This window comes from Apodemus sylvaticus, chromosome 13 (assembly GCF_947179515.1).
Source record: "Apodemus sylvaticus chromosome 13, mApoSyl1.1, whole genome shotgun sequence".
In the NCBI taxonomy this organism is placed as follows: domain Eukaryota; kingdom Metazoa; phylum Chordata; class Mammalia; order Rodentia; family Muridae; genus Apodemus; species Apodemus sylvaticus.
Window position 1 is genome coordinate 26,798,724 of NC_067484.1, and position 17,853 is coordinate 26,816,576.

Here is a 17,853-nt window from a genome sequence, read left to right on the forward strand (position 1 = left end):
ACTGAAGCTCAGGGGGGAAACTGAATCAATAAAAGGAAGGAATGGTGTTGAAGAGATGTTGAGAAGGCATGGGGTGAGAATGTTTGCTGCTCTTACGTGGAGCCCAAGAGCAGTTCCCAGAAACCACCAGGGGCTCACAAACCCCAGTTAATTCCAGTTAACTCCAGTTCCTGGGGATCCAACGCTCTTTTCTGGCTTTTGTGGGCGCTTGCACTCACACAGCATACGTTCTCACATACACATTCTTAAAAGAAAAAAAAAGATTAAAAAAGAGAGAAGAGACGGCGTCGCGGTTCTCCCTAACTCACTTACCGACTACAACCAGATCCTTGCCATTCTCCCCCGCCTCTGCCACTCAGACTGGTTTCGCTTCAGTGCGCAGGCGCGAGGCTGGAGGCTGGGCCGTGGTTTCCTAGGAGACCGCGCTGCAGCTGAGCTGCGGTTGGCCCGAAGGGAAGATGGGGGTGGAGCCGGCGGAGGAAGGCGGCCCCGCGGAGGAAGAAGACGTTCCTCGTGCCATGGAGCCCTCGGACGCGGGGGTGGCGGGCAGCTCGCGGGGTGCGCGCCGTCCCGGTGATGGCGGGAAGGGAGAGAAGGACGTGAAGGGCGGGAGCCTGGGGCGGTCGTTGGGTTGCGGCCTTCTGGTCCCGCTCAGGCCTGGACAGTGCGGGCACTCTGCGTTGGCTCCTGGAGACTGGGGTGACTGCTGCGTTCCTGCGCACACCGGTGGGGTGCACCCGGCTCCAGGCGGGCAGGCCTTTTCTCACCTCCCGTGGGGACCCCGGATACTTCTGGCGGTTCCAAGCCAGAGGAGAGGAGGATTTTGTCGCCCATTTATGCTTAGAGACCTGGCCTCGGCCTAGGAAGGAAAAGATGGCCCCCCTAGCAAGCAGGCTGGAGTCCCTAGGTGACCCACTGCCACCCCAGCCTGTGGTCGGCCTAGTGGCGCCAGAATCGGCTCTGGATTCCCATTCCCTGACACTTCCCACCTCCGGTTAACAGAAAAGTTGTGGCAGGCATGTTTCATTTATATCAACATTTTACATCTCCTTGGTACATATAACAAAAAAATATTTTTAAAAAGGTCTGTACACAACCAATCGTCTTTAATGGAAGACACCATATGTTCTGGTTTTGTCAGTTTCCCCGCAAATGCTCTTTTTCCTAGCCTAGGGTTGAGTTGAGCCTGCTTTGTAACTAAGGAAGGGAACCGTTCCTGTTGCTTCCTGTCAGACTCATATCGTAAACTACTGTTTACTCACTCGCCTGATGGCTTCAGGTGCAGCCCTGACCCCAGTTTTTAAAATTAGATACTCAGTTTTTTAATTGAGTGCTTAAATTATTCGTTTTCTGTTGTACCTCAGACACTGTTGTAGGCACTGGGGACTTTAAAACAGGAAATCTTAACACTTGTGGGAACTAAATTTAGTGTCCTGGAACCCACAGGTTGTGTTGGCTTGGTGTTTTTAAATGTAGGAACAGGCCACTTTGACTAACTCTCAAGTTGGTTGAAAATAATATTGCTACAGTTTCTTTGCCTCTACTGTTTAAAAGCTTCTAAAAAAACCAAACCTTACAGTAGTACTAGGTTTTGTGCCATCCGTTATTGATCAAGAGTCCCCCTTTTAATTAACTACTCAGAAAAAAAGTAGCTGGAGAAATTCTAGTTAATTAAAGCAGGACTGAAGACCTTTTGTTGATGGCATTTCATGTCTTTATGATTTGTAGATAGTGTAGAGCCTATAAAAAGCGGGCATTGGATACTTCATAAATCCAAGGGGGAGACAATGTTGAAGCCGCTGTGCATTATTTATCAGGTAAAATGTTTGAAGTGTCTGTTAGTTGCTCAGTGATGCTAAGCAACCTGAATATGTTTGTTTTCCTTTGTGTATCATTCAGCAGTTTGCCATCCAGGGGCACCAGCACAAATCCCTCCGTCAAGAGTCATAGTCCATGTGGACCTGGATTGCTTTTATGCCCAAGTAGAAATGATCTCCAATCCAGAATTAAAGGACAAGCCTTTAGGTAATCCACATTGATGGTATCTTTGTTGAGTGATGATAAAATTAGCTTCGAACATTTTTATTAACTATATTCAGACATTTCCTGGAGTCCATTCTTAGGTACTTTGTTTGTAGTCGTATTTGCTTTGCATCCAAGAGTAATGTGCTGACTCTTTCCCCTTTAATAAAGCTGACATGAACAGAAACCAGAATGGACTCTTAATATGTGGCGTAGCTTACTTCTGTGGGCTCGTGACTTAAGGAAAGCAGGTTTTCTTTTGTACACACAGAAAGGATCTTTTAGTATTAGCATAAAGGGCAGTCTTTAGTTTCCTTCCTTCCTTCTACTAGTACCTGGTTCGGTGTTATAAGTCATAGTCTAGCCTATGATTCTGTGAAGGACAAAGGGATGCCTAGGTTTTAGTTCTTCAGGGTGCGACTAAATCTTTAAGCTTCCTAAGAGGCCAAAGATTTAAATTAGGCCATCAGTTTTCTTCCCTCTGAAATAATTTCTAATTAGCACAAGATGCCCAGTCGTTACTTCCGTACTAAGATATTTTGTGGTTAAGTAGTAGATTTTAATGGGTCTCATGAATGGAGAGTGAGTGCAAACAGGGAAGGCAGGGGCGTGCTGTAGAGAGTCCTTTTAGCTAAGGAGTTTGCCAGTCTGGCCTTTGGGTATATACTTCTTACAGTCATGGATAGCTACCTTTATTTAACTCAGTGAGTTTCAGATAGTGAAATAAACAAGCAAAAAAATGTATCTGCAGCACTAATGTCCTGTCTTAGGACCTCAGGTTTAAAAATATGAAAAAAGAATGGGTTTAGGTGTTGCCCATGTTTTCATTCCATATATTGCAGATGAATATGACTTACATTATCATGAAACAACCAACTTGTGTAAAATGAGAAAAGCACAAACATTTAGCAATCTTAAATGCCTAGTTAAAAAAAAAAAAAAACTAATGTGTTCTATAGGTGGCCAGAAAGTCAATTTTTAAAAGAAGTCCAAAATAATTCCTCATGGTAGCACTCCAAATTATCATGAGCTTCATTGCTTAGGGTGCTTATTGGCATGAGGTTTCTCATGATTACTGTAGCTTGGCTCTTAGAATATTGCTTCTGTTCACTGGCCGTATGCTCAGAAGATAAATGAGTTTTTATAACATAAGCCAGTATATATATATATTTTTTTGTGGTTGTTGTTTTCATTGGGCTTATTGTTTGGTGAACATACTCAAGACTATTATATGACAATATAAATTAATTGGGCTTTCATGAGTTGCCTGCAAAGAATCATAAAAGGATTTAATTTATGTTTTATCACTGAAAATTCCAAAGATTGTATTGACTTGAGGATAATTTAAATTTGAGAAACACAGCTTCCCTTTGGTACGGTAACTATCCCCATACTTATATGTAATTTCTGCTATAATTATTCAGTGTTTTCTTAATATATAATTTCTTCTCTAATTATTTTATAATTTGTAAGTGGGAAATAGCTAGAAAACCTGATGTTTCTTAGAATTTTAGTTGCAGTGCTTCTTCTTAACTCGGTTATCTTTTTGTTCTTGTGAAAATCCACTTTAAGCTGGACAAAGTGGTACAAAATCCTGTAATCCTAGCACTGGCAAAAGGGAGGCCCAGGTGGGAAGGTGAGAGGACAGCTTGTGCTCTGCTGAGTTCTAGGCCACGGTGAAGGGAGGGGGAGGGGAGTGTTGAGCAAAGGTGCAAGAGCTCTGAACCAGCAGTGGTAGAGCCTGTGACAAGTGACAAGCATGTGCAGGGCTGTGGATTCGAGCTCCGTGGCTGCAAAGAACCACAGCAGCCAACAGTGGCTTACCACCTACGCTGTTACAGCGCGAAGCTAGGAAGCTGTATTTTAAAATGCTCAATTCTGCATAATTTTCTCAGATGATTCTTATTTTTTTTATAGGTGTGCAACAGAAATACTTGGTGGTTACTTGCAACTATGAGGCCAGGAAACTTGGAGTGAAGAAGCTTATGAATGTCAGAGATGCAAAAGAAAAGTGTCCTCAGCTAGTCCTCGTGAATGGAGAAGACTTGACCCGATACAGAGAGATGTCCTATAAGGTCACAGGTACACGCTAGATGCTGTTGTATATTTAGCATGTTTGTGTAGGGTGACTATTTACTATGCAGATATTCCTAACAAAGTGCCATGTATATAGTTCTTTTTACCTAACGTTTAAAAAAAAAAATTGGGCCTTGCCCACTTCAAAAATGTTTAAGGAGTTGGCAGATGATGGCTCAGTGGAGAGATGCTCTTGATGTTAACCCTGACAGTCGGCGCTCATCCCAGGCACCCACTTAGTACAAGGAAAGAACTAGTCTGGGCAAGTTGTCCTCTGATTTCCACACATGTTGTGGCATGTGCCTCTTTCCTCCACCAAAAAAAAAAAAAATTAATACATTTTTTAACCATATGAGAAGATGGCCTCATATACTGCCAGATAAATAAATACAAATGTTTAATTATATAAGTAGGCTGCTTTCACTGTTACTGCTGTGAGAGGAAAAATAATAGCCATTTATTCTTTGACATCTACTTCAGGATTTTAACTACCCCTTAAGCATGGGTTGTTTTATTTTATTTAATTTTTAGATATACTACAGATAAAAAAAGTAGTGGAAAAAGATTGAGTTAGATTTATTACTGTGAGTCATTATCCTGGGAATATCCTGTGCCTTTTTTCTTTGAATATTACCTCTACTCAAAAGTCTGTTAACTGAGGACATTATCTAAGATTCCATGTGGAGCTGGGCTGGAGAGATGGCTCAGCAGTTAATAGCACTGGCTGCCGTTTCAGATGATCTGGGTTCAATTCCAGCACCCACATGGGGGTTCACAACTATCTGTAACTCTAGTCCTAGGGATCCAGTACCCTCTTCTGACCTCTGTAGGTACTAGGCATACACACATAGTACTACAGAGACCCACATGTCAACCAAATGCCCATACAGATGAAAAAAAAATTAAGTAAAAATTTATACAAGGTGTGAAGCTATGGTGCAAATGGTATCATATATATGATATGTACATATTTTATGTTCTATTTGCTACCTTAATCATTAAACAGTGAAATCTGTTCTACATTGTAACTTAATTATACCTGTGTTCCAATATTATTTCAATTTAGAATTGCTGGAGGAATTTAGTCCACTTGTTGAGAGACTTGGATTTGATGAAAATTTTGTGGATCTAACAGAAATGGTTGAGAAAAGACTCCAGCAGCTTCCAAGTGACGATGTTCCGTCAGTGACTATGTTTGGCCATGTTTATAATAACCAGTGTGAGTGCTTCCTTCGTGTTCTCTTGGTGACTGTAAGTGTACAGATCCCATAGCCAGTGAGCTCACTGATGGATGTGTGACTGTCAGTTGGTATCTAAGATGGCCAAAATGAAGTCCTGCCAGCCATGTCAAGTGTTCAGAAAAGTTGAGTGGTGTGTAGGGCTGTGTCCCTCCAGGTGCGACTTCCATCTCTCTGAGGCCCTTAACCTCTTATTCTTTCCACTCTTTATTTTTAAGAGCTCTACCTCTGTAGGTTATCCTTAACTTACAGATTATTACTGTAGACCAATCTGCTATTTGCTGGTGACTTTCCCAAGCTTCAGGGTAATCAGTTCAAATGACAACTACTGGCAAAAAAATCGACATGGTTTATCTTCACATATGAAGAAAGTATGGAAGACAAATGTTTTTTCCTGGGGTTTTCACATCTGTAAATAAGTTGTAGTCAGTGCCTGGGACTGTCTAATTAGGCTTTTAGACACCCACGACTGCTGCAGAATGCATGCAGAGGACAAGCTTTTTGTGTAAGAGTGGCCTGACATAGTCGGTCCGATATCTCAGCATGCCCCTCCTCATGCCTCTATTGAGTGTCCTGTATCAGCAACACAGATGACAGGGCAGAACCCCCACTTCTAGAAGACATGAAGCCTTTCCTGTGCAGTTTGCCCTTTTGTCAGTCCCTAGGGTGAAAGCCAGAAAGATAACAGATACATCTTTATGCAGCTTTAAAACAGATGCAGACCTTACTGTTCAAAAGGAAAAAAATCAGTGTAGAGAGAGCTAGATTTCATATTTCAAATGAAGAATGCCTAATTTCTTTCCCTTCTTTTATATAAGTTATTTAATTGAAACCAGTCTCACTATGTAGCCTGGCTGGCCTGGAACTTAGGTGTTGACCAGGATAGCTTTAAACTCTGAGATCAGCTTGCCTCTGCCTCCCAAGTGCCTGGCTCCACATAGATCTAAAAGCAATTTCTTTGAAGCCAGTATATAAACAGGCAGAATCACGGTGTGGATGCTCTTGTCTGTTGCAGACCAGCCAGTTATCATTTTGGCACATTTGCTTGATCTTGCCTCTGTGGACTTTGTGTGTGTGCTCAGCTAGGCTGACTGATGAGCCACTGGGGAGTAAGTCCAGTGACAGACACTTCACCTCCACATCCTTTCAGCATGAGTCCTAGGATGGACCCACACCAAAGAGAACGTGTTGCTTTAGAGCCTCCCTATAGTTTCATAAGCAGATCTCCTGATCTGTGGGCAGTCATTATTTACAGCAGGGCATTCATGTGCTACGTGACCTTCAGGCTTCATTCTAAAAGCTATGTCTGTTTCCCTACTGTGTTTCCTTCTGTATTTTTTTTTGTAGTAGTGAAGGTGAATGAAGGTCTTATGCATGTTAGCTAGAACTGCCAGGAACTGCATTTTCAGTCTGTAAGCACTCCCAACATGCATTCCTTATCATGGGTCCTTGGTATCTGTTCAGTTGTAATGACCGAGGACCAACTAAGGAAGCAGGTAGAAGAGCAGTGGGTGGGGGAGTGGTGGGGGAGGAGGGAGTATCAGCAAAGTCCTGGGCTCTTTCAGCCCTGTTTGTGAGAGAGAAATGAATGCGTTTCTGGTAATACCATTGTCGTTACAGCTGTGAACCTGCAGAATGCCATGCATCTGAGACTTGTGGTGGCATCGCAGATTGCAGCAGAGATGCGGGAAGCCATGTATAATCAGCTTGGGCTCACGGGCTGCGCTGGAGTGGCTCCTAATAAACTCTTAGCAAAGTTAGTGTCTGGTGTTTTTAAACCAAATCAACAGACAGTCTTATTACCTGAAAGTTGTCAACATCTCCTTCACAGTTTGAACCACATAAAGGAAGTGCCTGGTAAGACAAATATATTTGAAGAGTATATATTGGCATTGTTGTAGTTTCTTTAAACTATGCAGTTAATTTCTAAGAGACATACACTTGGCTTTTGGAAAAAACCAAAAACCTGAAATGTTCTGAGGAACAAATCTGTGTGAAGATGTATGTGCAAGTGCTTTGTCCACACAAGATTTTGAGTGTGTGCCCTGGCACCAAATGGTGGAAACATCTTTAATATTGAGCGTAGCTTGGTTTGAGAAGCAAGCCTTCGTAATGCTGTGCATGTCTGTTGCTTAGGTATCGGCTATAAAACTGCCAGGCGGCTCGAGGTGCTGGGCATCAACAGTGTGCATGATCTCCAGACTTTTCCAATCAAAACTTTAGAAAAGGAATTAGGAATTTCAGTTGCTCAGCGTGTCCAGAAGCTCAGCTTTGGAGAGGACAAGTCTCCTGTCACACCGTCAGGACCACCACAGGTACGTGAGCATGGAGTTAGTTTGCCAGGTGGTGGTTATGATGCTACATAAGCTGAAGATATCTGGCGTTAGTATTCACTGCTCTGGTGTGCTTTGCAGCTGGCATGTGATCCTTTCCCAGGAGAAGCTGATTTCTGTGAGAGGAGCAAGCACTCTGAAATTGAAACTTGCCTGCTAGTAGTCTTAAATCTAATTATCTATTTTCTTGTTACTACTGCCTTAAAATCCGGACACACACACACACACACACACACACACACACACACACACACGAAGAAAACCTTTTAAAACATCGTTTTTTAGACTAATCCAGTGATTTGGACAGTGTGGAGGGAATAATTACTTAGTTAGTGAGCGTTTTTTTCTCAAGAGCTAGGCATGGCAGAAATCGTTCCACATACTCATTGCACTGAATTTTACCATAACATCTGAGACAGGCAGTGTCGAAGTTCAGACCTTCCTCCTGCTCCCTTTGCTTCCTCTTTCCTTCTTTAGGACCAGAGCACTGCACTATAAAGAGGTTAAATAACTTATCCAAGCATAAACTCAGACTGAGGTTCTAGGGCCATGGGAGCCTTGCTGTAGTCCTAGAGAGGAATTGGAGGTGGTCCTTGCATTTTAAAATTACATGACTTGTGGTGCAAAATAACAGTACACACAATAACCACACACACAATAACTGCATACACAATAACTGTACACATAATTACTGCACACACAGTAACCGCACACAAACTGCATACATAATAACTGTACACACAACTGTACACACAATAACTATACACATACTGAATATTCACTAACTGCACACACACTTACTGAACACACAATAACTGCTCACACAATTACTGTACACACAGTAACTGCACACACAATAACTACACACACAATAACTGCACACACAATAACTGCATACACAATAACTGCACACAAAATAACTGCACACAATTACTGTATGCACAATAACTGCACACACAATAACTGCACAAACCAGGAATCAGCACAAAAGTGAAACTGGTGTTACTGATGTATAGAGATAGGTAGTAAAGGACTTGAGAATTTATTTGGCATGAACGCTGTGTTTGCTTTTATATTAACTCTTATTTATACTTCTTTGGTAGTCCTTTAGTGAAGAAGATACATTTAAAAAGTGTTCCTCAGAAGTAGAAGCTAAAGCTAAGATGGAAGAACTACTTTCCAGCCTTTTGAACAGGTGCGTTTCTCCTTGTCTCATCTGAACCACCTCATGTCCTGCAGATTAACTGTGAATGCGGCAATGCTATTCAAGATAGACCATTTGCCATTAGATTCTCTTATGCTCTTAATTAAAATTACTGACTTCCATTAGTTGTCATTCAAGTAACATGGTGGTTATATTGATCTTAAGCCACAGTGGTTACATAAAGAGTTTCTTCAGTATTTCTAATAATATTCCTAGATTTCTAGTCTTTAGGTGGGAAGGGATTTTTAAATCTTCTCTGTAGCTGTTGCAAGTCTCTGCCCCAGACATTAGGACTCACTTTTCAGTTCAAACAGGAACTGCAGAGAAGCGTCAGTCTGCTGTAGTTCTCACAGTCCTCGGTCCTCGTGCAGGAGAGGGTAGGATGATGGCTCAGGGGAGGAAGGTGCTGTGGGCAGGGCGAGAGGCAGCAGGAGAAGCCCCTGGCTCCCTTTCTCAGACAGTGGCGTCAAAGTAAGGGATGTGCAAGTATGTACAAGATGCTGTGAGCAGACAGTTAACAGTGATGTGTCAACTGGGACCCAAATATACAAAAGTGTGTAACATAAGCTGAGCAAGAAACGCTCTCCTGCTGTTCCTTGTTGTCTTCATGGCCTGTCACCTCATGTCCTTAGAGATGTCCTAAATTGGTTCAGAGCATGTATGCTTCTAAATGCTCCAAGGATGCTGCCTGTCCACAGATGAGACAGCCTGATGCTTGCCGCACAGTCTGCTGTCACCTGCAGCCTGCCTCTTGTCTGGAGCAGAGCTGTGCAGTTCATTGTTGGCCGCCTGCTCGGAGGTAGAGCATGAGTCAGCTCCAGCGTGATGGCTCACTCTCCCCTGGGGACTCTGCTGCTGAAAGTGCGTCATCCACTCTGCCTCAGCTCACGTGTACCCTGCCATCAGTGGCTGTGGAGAGTAGTCCTGTACATGGAAACACCAGAGGACGTATGTGTTGTATACTTTTTAAAAGGTTAAAAAGTACATGTTGTGTAAGTTCTCCCCCTGAAGACTAGATCCAGGAGACAGCAGGTACTCTAACCCTCTGTGACACCAGGTGTCCAGAGCCCTCAGTCTATGTCCCTGTTGCCAGTGCTCCCTAATGCCACACCATTGTGCTGTGACAGTGCTCCCTAACGCCACACCATTGTGCTGTGACAATGCTCCCTAATGCCACACCATTGTGCTGTGACAGTGCTCCCTAACGCCACACCATTGTGCTGTGACAGTGCTCCCTAACACCACACCATTGTGCTGTGACAGTGCTCCCTAATGCCACACCATTGTGCTGTGACAGTGCTCCCTAACACCACATCATTGTGCTGTGACAGTGCTCCCTAACGCCACACCATTGTGCTGTGACAGTGCTCCCTAACACCACATCATTGTGCTGTGACAGTGCTCCCTAACACCACACCATTGTGCTGTGACAGTGCTCCCTAACACCACACCATTGTGCTGTGACAGTGCTCCCTAACGCCACACCATTGTGCTGTGACTGAGCTTAATAGAAATCAAGTGACTGGCATAAAAATCATTTCATATATCTGTGTGTCTGTATGTCTGAAATACAGTTTTCTTCTAGAGAATTTATTGATGCATCCTACAGGGAGGAGAGAAAGGTGCCCTGTCTTATAAGAAGCCAGCCTCTAGGCACTGCGTAGTGTTCCTAGTGTCCTGCTGAGCAGAGCTCACGTCCAACACAGTGGAGCTGCCCTTTTCACCATGCGAACGGTTGCAGTAGTCACCGTTTGGCTCGGAGGCTTCAGCTGCTGAGGATGACCGAATGCTGCTTTTCTTTGCCACTTTGCAGTGTCCTTTCTGATACTAAGAGCCACTCTTCAGGGAGGAGGCTTCTGAGTCAGTTCCAGCTCTCACTCCACGCCTGTGTCCGGAGCATGCTGTCTTCATGAACAGCCACTCACCTTAAAGTTCTAGGAATCCGTCTAGGGCAGTGCAGTAGGCTGTACTGTTTTCAGAGTTCTGGACTGCCCTGCCCAACCACTGGGCTGGGCCTTTCTCATGCATGCTACTGGGATTCTTGTTCCATAGTCCATGGCTCTTGGGGAAAGCATTATTACTTCAAGTGCTGTAACTTTTTAAGACCATATATAAATATATGAAAATAAGTATTTATATGTAGTTTATATGTATTACTTATATATATTATAAAGTTTATATTATTTATATATATACATGTATAATTTTAGGTAAGTAGAAATCTTTCTGTAATTTTTTTATTATAGCTATTCTCCTCCTCCCCCGCCAACTCTCCCCATGTCCTCTTCCATACTTCTCTCAGTCCCTGTTCTCTACGTCTGACTCCTCCCACAGGAGCGTCTATTGCCATAGCTCCCACCTGGAGTGGGGCTGTGCATCATTCTGCCATCCAGGCTGATGTGGACTTGCATGGGCAGGCATAACTGTTGGTAGCTCATGGGTACATCATTCATGACAGGTCCAGAAGACAGTTTCATGGCAGTCCTCTGGCTCTTACTATCTTCGTCTCCCTCTTCTTCACTGTTCACTAAGCCTTGGGTGTGGGGTTGTGTTGTAGCTATCCTATTATTTGGGGTTGGCCACTCCACTGGTGCTTTTATTCTCTGCACTTTGTCCGTTTGGGAGTCTCTGTAATTACTTCCATCTGTTACAGAAAGAAGCTTATGTGATATGGATGAGAGCTGCAGTCACCCATGGGTATTAGGATAAGTACTTAGAAGGCAAGTAGATGGTATACCAGTTGAATGAAATAGTAGAGGTAGGGGCTCCTCTAGGGCCTGTGAGGTAGGGCCTCCTCTAGGGCCTGTGAGGTAGGGGTTCTTCTAGGACTTGTGAGGTAGGGGTTCTTCTAGGGCCTGTGAGGTAGGGGCTCCTCTAGGACCTGTGAGGTAGGGGCTCCTCTAGGACTTGAGAGGTATGGACTCCTCTAGGACTTGTGAGGTAAGGGCTCCTCTAGGGCCTGTGAGGTAGATGCTTCTCTAGGGCCTGTGAGGTAGGGGCTCCTCTAGGTCCTGTGAGGTAGGGGCTCCTCTAGAACTTGAGAGGTATGGACTCCTCTAGGACTTGTGAGGTAGAGGCTCCTCTAGGGCCTGTGAGGTAGATGCTTCTCTAGGGCCTGTGAGGTAGGGGCTCCTCTAGGTCCTGTGAGGTAGGGGCTCCTCTATGGTCTGTGAGGTAGGGGCTCCTCTAGGGACTGTGAGGTAGGGGCTCCTCTAATATCTGTGAGGTAGGGGCTCCTCTAGGGCCTGTGAGGTAAGGGCTCCTCTAGGACTTGTAAGGTAGGGGCTCCTCTAGGGCCTGTGAGGTAGATGCTTCTCTAAGGCCTGTGAGGTAAGAGCTCCTCTAGGACTTGTGAGGTAGGGGCTCCTCTAGGGCCTGTAAGGTAGATGCTTCTCTAAGGCCTGTGAGGTAAGGGCTCCTCTAGGGCCTGTGAGATAGATGCTCCTTTAGGGCCTGTAAGGTAGAGGCTCCTCTAGGGCCTGTGAGGTAGGGGCTCCTCTAGGGCCTGTGAGGTAGGGGCTCCTCTAGGGCCTGTGAGGTAAGGGCTCCTCTAGGACCTGTGAGGTAGATGTTTCTCTAGGGCCTGTGAGGTAGGGGCTCCTCTAGGTCCTGTGAGGTAGGGGCTCCTCTAGAACTTGAGAGGTATGGACTCCTCTAGGACTTGTGAGGTAGGGGCTCCTCTAGGGCCTGTGAGGTAGATGCTTCTCTAGGGCCTGTGAAGTAGGGGCTCCTCTATGGTCTGTGAGGTAGGGGCTCCTCTAGGGACTGTGAGGTAGGGGTTCCTCTAATATCTGTGAGGTAGGGGCTCCTCTAGGGCCTGTGAGGTAAGGGCTCCTCTAGGACTTGTAAGGTAGGGGCTCCTCTAGGGCCTGTGAGGTAGATGCTTCTCTAAGGCCTGTGAGGTAAGGGCTCCTCTAGGACTTGTGAGGTAGGGGCTCCTCTAGGGCCTGTGAGGTAGATGCTTCTCTAAGGCCTGTGAGGTAAGGGCTCCTCTAGGGCCTGTGAGATAGATGCTCCTTTAGGGCCTGTAAGGTAGAGGCTCCTCTAGGGCCTGTGAGGTAGGGGCTCCTCTAGGGCCTGTGAGGTAGGGGCTCCTCTAGGGCCTGTGAGGTAGGGGCTCCTCTAGGGCCTGTGAGGTAAGGGCTCCTCTAGGACCTGTGAGGTTGGGGCTCCTCTAGGGCCTGTGACCTCTCCAGCCAAGGGTTTTGGCTACTCTTACAGCACCAGGCATGATTGAAGAGAGCAAGCTTTTTTCTTTTATGTCCTTATATAGGGTGCCAGCAGATGTGGCCCAAATCAAAAGTGGATATTCCCACCTCAAAAGATCTGGATTAAAAGTGTCTTGCACTTCAAATAATTGGAAAGAAAGAAAAAAGCCCTCAGCAGTTGTGCCCAGCCACTTGGGTTTTAGTTAATTCCAGATGTAGTCAAGTTGGCAACCAAGAATAGCCAGCACAGCCTGTCAGTATGGGAGTTCACAGGACTTCCAGCTGGGTGGGGCTCCTGATAACTTTCTTTCCTGGCATCCTGCATAGCACATTCATGCACTGTGACATAGTCAGAGAAGGGCATGTGGGAGCTTCAGGCTTACTACCAGCTTGGCTTCTGCAGGTCCTGTGGCCAGTGTGTGGTGTCTTTAGTATATCCCAAGTGAGGGCATGCTACTAAGCAATGACAGTTGCATGCATTATCTTGTAGGTCTTTTGCCTCACCCCCAGCCCAGACACCACATCTGACACTGGACGTTTTGTTTTCTACACGGAGCTTGTGAAGAGCATTATCCCCACCGTAGAAAGCTTATAAAATAGTAGGATTCTGTATGGCCTTTGCTCCATCTTTAGTGTTACTTCTCCCTCCTTTGCTTCTCTGTTCTCTTCTTTACCCTCTCATCTCACTCTCCAGTTAACTCCCCTGCCCCTGCCCCCTTTCCTTCATAGACCTGCGTTCTACTGTCTACAGGGCTTCCCACTACACGGGCCTTTTCTCCTTGGCTGGATTCCACACTTACTCCAAGTTAGAGACTCCAACCTAAAGGTTCTTAAGTTAGAGAGGACATGCATGGTTTGTCTTTCTAGGTCTAGGTGACCTTACTAGGTATAATATTGTCTAGTACCCAAGCCAAAAATCTATGGCCAAATTAGAGTTAGAAAAACAATTAGCTTTATATAATCTTCCATTTCTCAAGGCCATTACCTGCATTTAGCCCTTCCTTGTCCCCTTATATTTAAGCTTTTCTGTACTCTTCATGTTATACTGAATCCTCATACACACACACACACACACACACACACACACACACACACACACAGGTGTGCACACACACAAGCTCACACACAAGTATATACATATATATGTGTATGTATATATATATTATATTATATTATATTATATTATTGGCTAGATTCTGCATATGAGAGAGAACATGTGGTTTCGTTCTTTCTGAGAGTGTGTGACCTTGCTTAATACTGTATGACACAAGTCCATTGACGGGCCTCTGGATGTATGCCCAGGACTGCTCTAGCTGGGTCATGTGGTAGATTTGTTTTTAGTTTTCTGAGGAAAGTCCACACTGGTTTCCATGGCTGCCCCAGTTTGTATTCCCAGTAGAAGTGGATGCGGAGTCTCCTTTCTACACATTCTTCCCAGCACTTGTTATCATTTATCTTATTGTGGCCATCGAGTGAGGTGAGGTCAGATGAAATGGCAAAGTAGTTTTAATTTACTTTTCCCCAGTTGCTAAGGCTGCTGAAATTTATTTTTATTGTTTTATTTTTTTGGCGACTGGAGTTGTTTTCTTGATGCCTGGTCTTTTGAGTTCTATATATATTCTGGCTATTAGTTCTCTATTAGATAGATATATAGCTGTCAGGGATTTGCTGTGTTGACTTTGAGATACCTATTTGGATATTTTTGAACATTTATGACTTTATTATTTCATTTTCTATAACTATAGAAATAACTATAATAATAACTATAGTTGCTATAGTTACAAGGTCCAACACTTCAATAAGTAAATATTCCATCATCTTAAAATCATGTTAATTCATTTTGTTATTGTTTTTTCCATTTATATTTTTAGAGTACGCCATGATGGAAGGAAGCCCTATACAATAAGATTAGTCATCCGTCGATACTCTGACAAACACTGTAATCGAGAGAGTCGTCAGTGCCCAATCCCATCCCACGTCATTCAGAAGTTAGGGACAGGTATGAGCCAGTTCTCTTAGAAGATAAATGGCATACTGAACTCTTTAAAAAACAAACTTTGAGTTAGAAATATTCCAAATTAAAGTATTTTTATGTATTCTTCAAAACTTAGTTTTATTTTACCAGGAATTAACATTAGGAAAACTTTTTGATAGATAATTAAGTAAATTCTCATTTACTCAATCAACTTAATAAACAGTTAATTAAAAATGTTTCCCAACTTCAGAGGGTACAAAGCTAATTATGTAAAATATTTAGTAAATAATATCAAAATACATGATGATTCCAATTATGATTTTAATTCCTTAGTCCAAGTCATGTGAATAATATTATGCTTTGAATATTAAGATACATGTGCTTATTATATCCTTCTTATATTTTACTTAGGAAACTATGACGCGATGCCTCCCCTGATTGATATCCTTATGAAACTTTTCCGAAATATGGTGAACGTGAAGCTGCCCTTTCACCTCACTCTTCTGAGTGTGTGCTTCTGCAACCTGAGAGCCCTGAACAGTGCTAAGAAAGGGCCTATGGACTGCTACCTGACGCAGTCCCTCTCAGCAACCGCCTGCTCCAGCAAGCGCAGCTTTGTAAGTGCCCTGACCGCACCGATCCCTGCCCACCCACCGTCTGCATTCCTATGTAGTGCTAGTCGGAGATTCTTTGAGGTGCTACTGTTGAGATGATTTACTTGTTTATAGTTCCTATCATAGGATGGTTGCTGGCCTTAAATATATTGTAATCCAAGAGGGAGATGTAAACACAGACAAAAAGAGACAGCCATTATGGCGCTTCTGTTTTGGAAGTGTTAACACATTTTCTAGAGGTCTATACAAATATTATGGATTGGTTTATAAATATAAGCATATCTAGAAGTTAAATACAATTGTACTAAGGTTAGAATACTATTATAATAATTGCTGAGCTGTAGTAGAGTGCATGAATGTTTTATGGTATATAAAACTGGAAGGGAAATTCAAGTGAAAATTTTTATAGAAAAATGGAGTAAATTTAGGTTGAGAGTGTTTCTAAGTTTTATATAAATGTAATATTACAGCTTAAAAAATAATATACTTTTATTGTGTTTTGTTTCTGTTAAATGTTACCATTTAGACAAGTAATTTTTGGAAAATCAGCCTGTTTTGCTTTGTGCGTGTATTTTTAATGGCACTGGGGCACTGAGTTAGATGTGGAACACGGGCTGCTGAGGGCTGTCCTCATGCATGTTTTGTCTCCTCTGTGCTCGCTAGCAAGGACCGTAAGACGCTAATGATAGGCTACACAGTAGTGTGCGACCCTGGGACGGATTGCTCTCTGGAGATACTTGGCACTGGCACTGAAAGGTCAAAGGTGTTGGGCAGGTTTGCATGCATGAGAGACACTGTAGCTGCAGCAGTGCAGCAGTGATGGGTAAGGTGTGTGGGCTCCTGAGCTCTGCTCTCCCCTTATGTTGCAGAAAGCGAAGGACTCCCACACGGACGACTCTCACAGGGACAAGGAAGCAAACTGGGGCGGCCTCCCGAGTAGAGGAATGGAGGGCACAAGAGCAGGGCAGGCTCCACTGGATGCCGCCCGCTTTCCTACAGAAAAAGACACAAGTGACTTGCCACTCCAGTCACTGCCAGACGGTATTGACCAAGAAGTCTTTAAGCAACTTCCAGCAGATATTCAAGAAGAAATCCTTTCTGGAAAATCTAGAGAAAATGTTCAAGGGAAAGGGAGTTTAAGTTGTCCATTGCATGCCTCTAGAGGAGTCTTGTCTTTCTTTTCTACCAAGCAAATGAAAGCCGGTTGCATGAGCCCCAGAGACACTGTGTTCACTAGCAAGCAGGTATCAGCCCCGCCTCCCTGTGAGCCGGGAACATCAGGACTGAGCACCAGTAGCTCCCCACATCCAGCGTGCGGAAAGGATTGTTCCTATTATGTAGATAATCAGTTAAAGGATAAACGCATGAGTCAAGGCCCGGCAGAGTCTCAAGGACTCCACTCTTCCAATACGAACCCTGCTGTTTCTGTTTTACATTCATTTCCAAATTTGCAGAGTGAACAGCATTTCTCCACACAGCACACTGCGGGCAGCCACAAGCAGACAGCCACCACTTCTCACCAGGGACTAGAAAACAGAGAGCAAGATTCTGTGGATGAAAAGCTTACTTTCCCACCGGACATTGATCCTCAAGTTTTCTATGAGCTTCCAGAAGAGGTCCAAAAAGAACTGATGGCCGAATGGAAGAGAGCTGGAGCCGAGCTCCCCTCTGTGCACAAATAAGTGCACTCAGGAAAAGGGCCAGAGAGCAGGCAGTGCTCATTCCCAGATCACCTTTTTATAATTAAACAGTAATATTCAATGGTGTACAAATCCGACATAAGATGTAATAGATAAGGGAAAAATGGGCGCAGGAAGTCAATTCTAGTACAAAGGGAAAATATCCATAACATGTGGTAATGTAAAAAAAAAAAGCTATCTTCCTATTATTTCTCCAGCTGTTTTATATCATTGTCAATAAAAGGAATATCATGGTCAACACTAGGCTTTTACTGTAAGTTGTGGGACAGATGTTTTATGCCTGCATGCAAAATAGGAGCTCATGACAGCATCATTATCATAGGAAAAAATGGGCTTTGGTTTTGGTTGGGATTTTTGGTTGTTTGGTGTGTGTGTGTGTGTGTATGTGTGTGTGTGTGAGAGAGAGAGAGAGAGAGAGACAGACAGAGAGACAGAGAGACAGAGAGCGAGACAGTCCATGGACACCTGAGAGGGGCAATGTAA

At 43.9% G+C, this 17,853-nt stretch overlaps 1 protein-coding gene and 2 long non-coding RNA genes across 4 annotated transcripts; all 3 read left to right on the forward strand.

The window, feature by feature from the left end:
• Window positions 1-447: 447 nt before the first annotated feature.
• Poli (DNA polymerase iota) lies at window positions 448-17,610 on the forward strand. Of its 2 annotated transcripts, none has more exons than XM_052155701.1 (10): window positions 448-558; window positions 1,900-2,025; window positions 3,940-4,104; window positions 5,165-5,317; window positions 6,957-7,193; window positions 7,473-7,651; window positions 8,773-8,864; window positions 14,953-15,080; window positions 15,468-15,673; window positions 16,540-17,610. In XM_052155701.1, the coding sequence occupies exons 1-10, from the start codon at window positions 459-461 to the stop codon at window positions 17,350-17,352; spliced, it is 2,199 nt and encodes a 732-aa protein (XP_052011661.1). In that variant the 5' UTR covers window positions 448-458; the 3' UTR covers window positions 17,353-17,610. The 2 variants fall into 2 exon arrangements, with proteins under 2 accessions (XP_052011661.1, XP_052011663.1); XM_052155703.1 differs by having other exon boundaries at window positions 1,903-2,025.
• LOC127663897 (uncharacterized) lies at window positions 11,741-12,354 on the forward strand. The gene is made up of 2 exons (XR_007973061.1): window positions 11,741-12,021; window positions 12,126-12,354. It is a non-coding gene; the product is annotated as an uncharacterized LOC127663897 (long non-coding RNA).
• On the forward strand, window positions 12,432-12,926 carry LOC127663898 (uncharacterized). The gene is made up of 2 exons (XR_007973062.1): window positions 12,432-12,593; window positions 12,802-12,926. It is a non-coding gene; the product is annotated as an uncharacterized LOC127663898 (long non-coding RNA).
• Window positions 17,611-17,853: the final 243 nt, after the last annotated feature.

Bases quoted from the DNA above. Each gene is read 5' to 3' on its own strand.
- Poli (XM_052155701.1), top strand. From the start codon at position 459: ATGGGGGTGGAGCCGGCGGAGGAAGGCGGCCCCGCGGAGGAAGAAGAC. The intron at 4,105-5,164 runs GTACACGCTAGA...ATTTCAATTTAG, and splicing joins GATGTCCTATAAGGTCACAG to AATTGCTGGAGGAATTTAGT. The intron at 15,081-15,467 runs GTATGAGCCAGT...TATTTTACTTAG, and splicing joins CATTCAGAAGTTAGGGACAG to GAAACTATGACGCGATGCCT.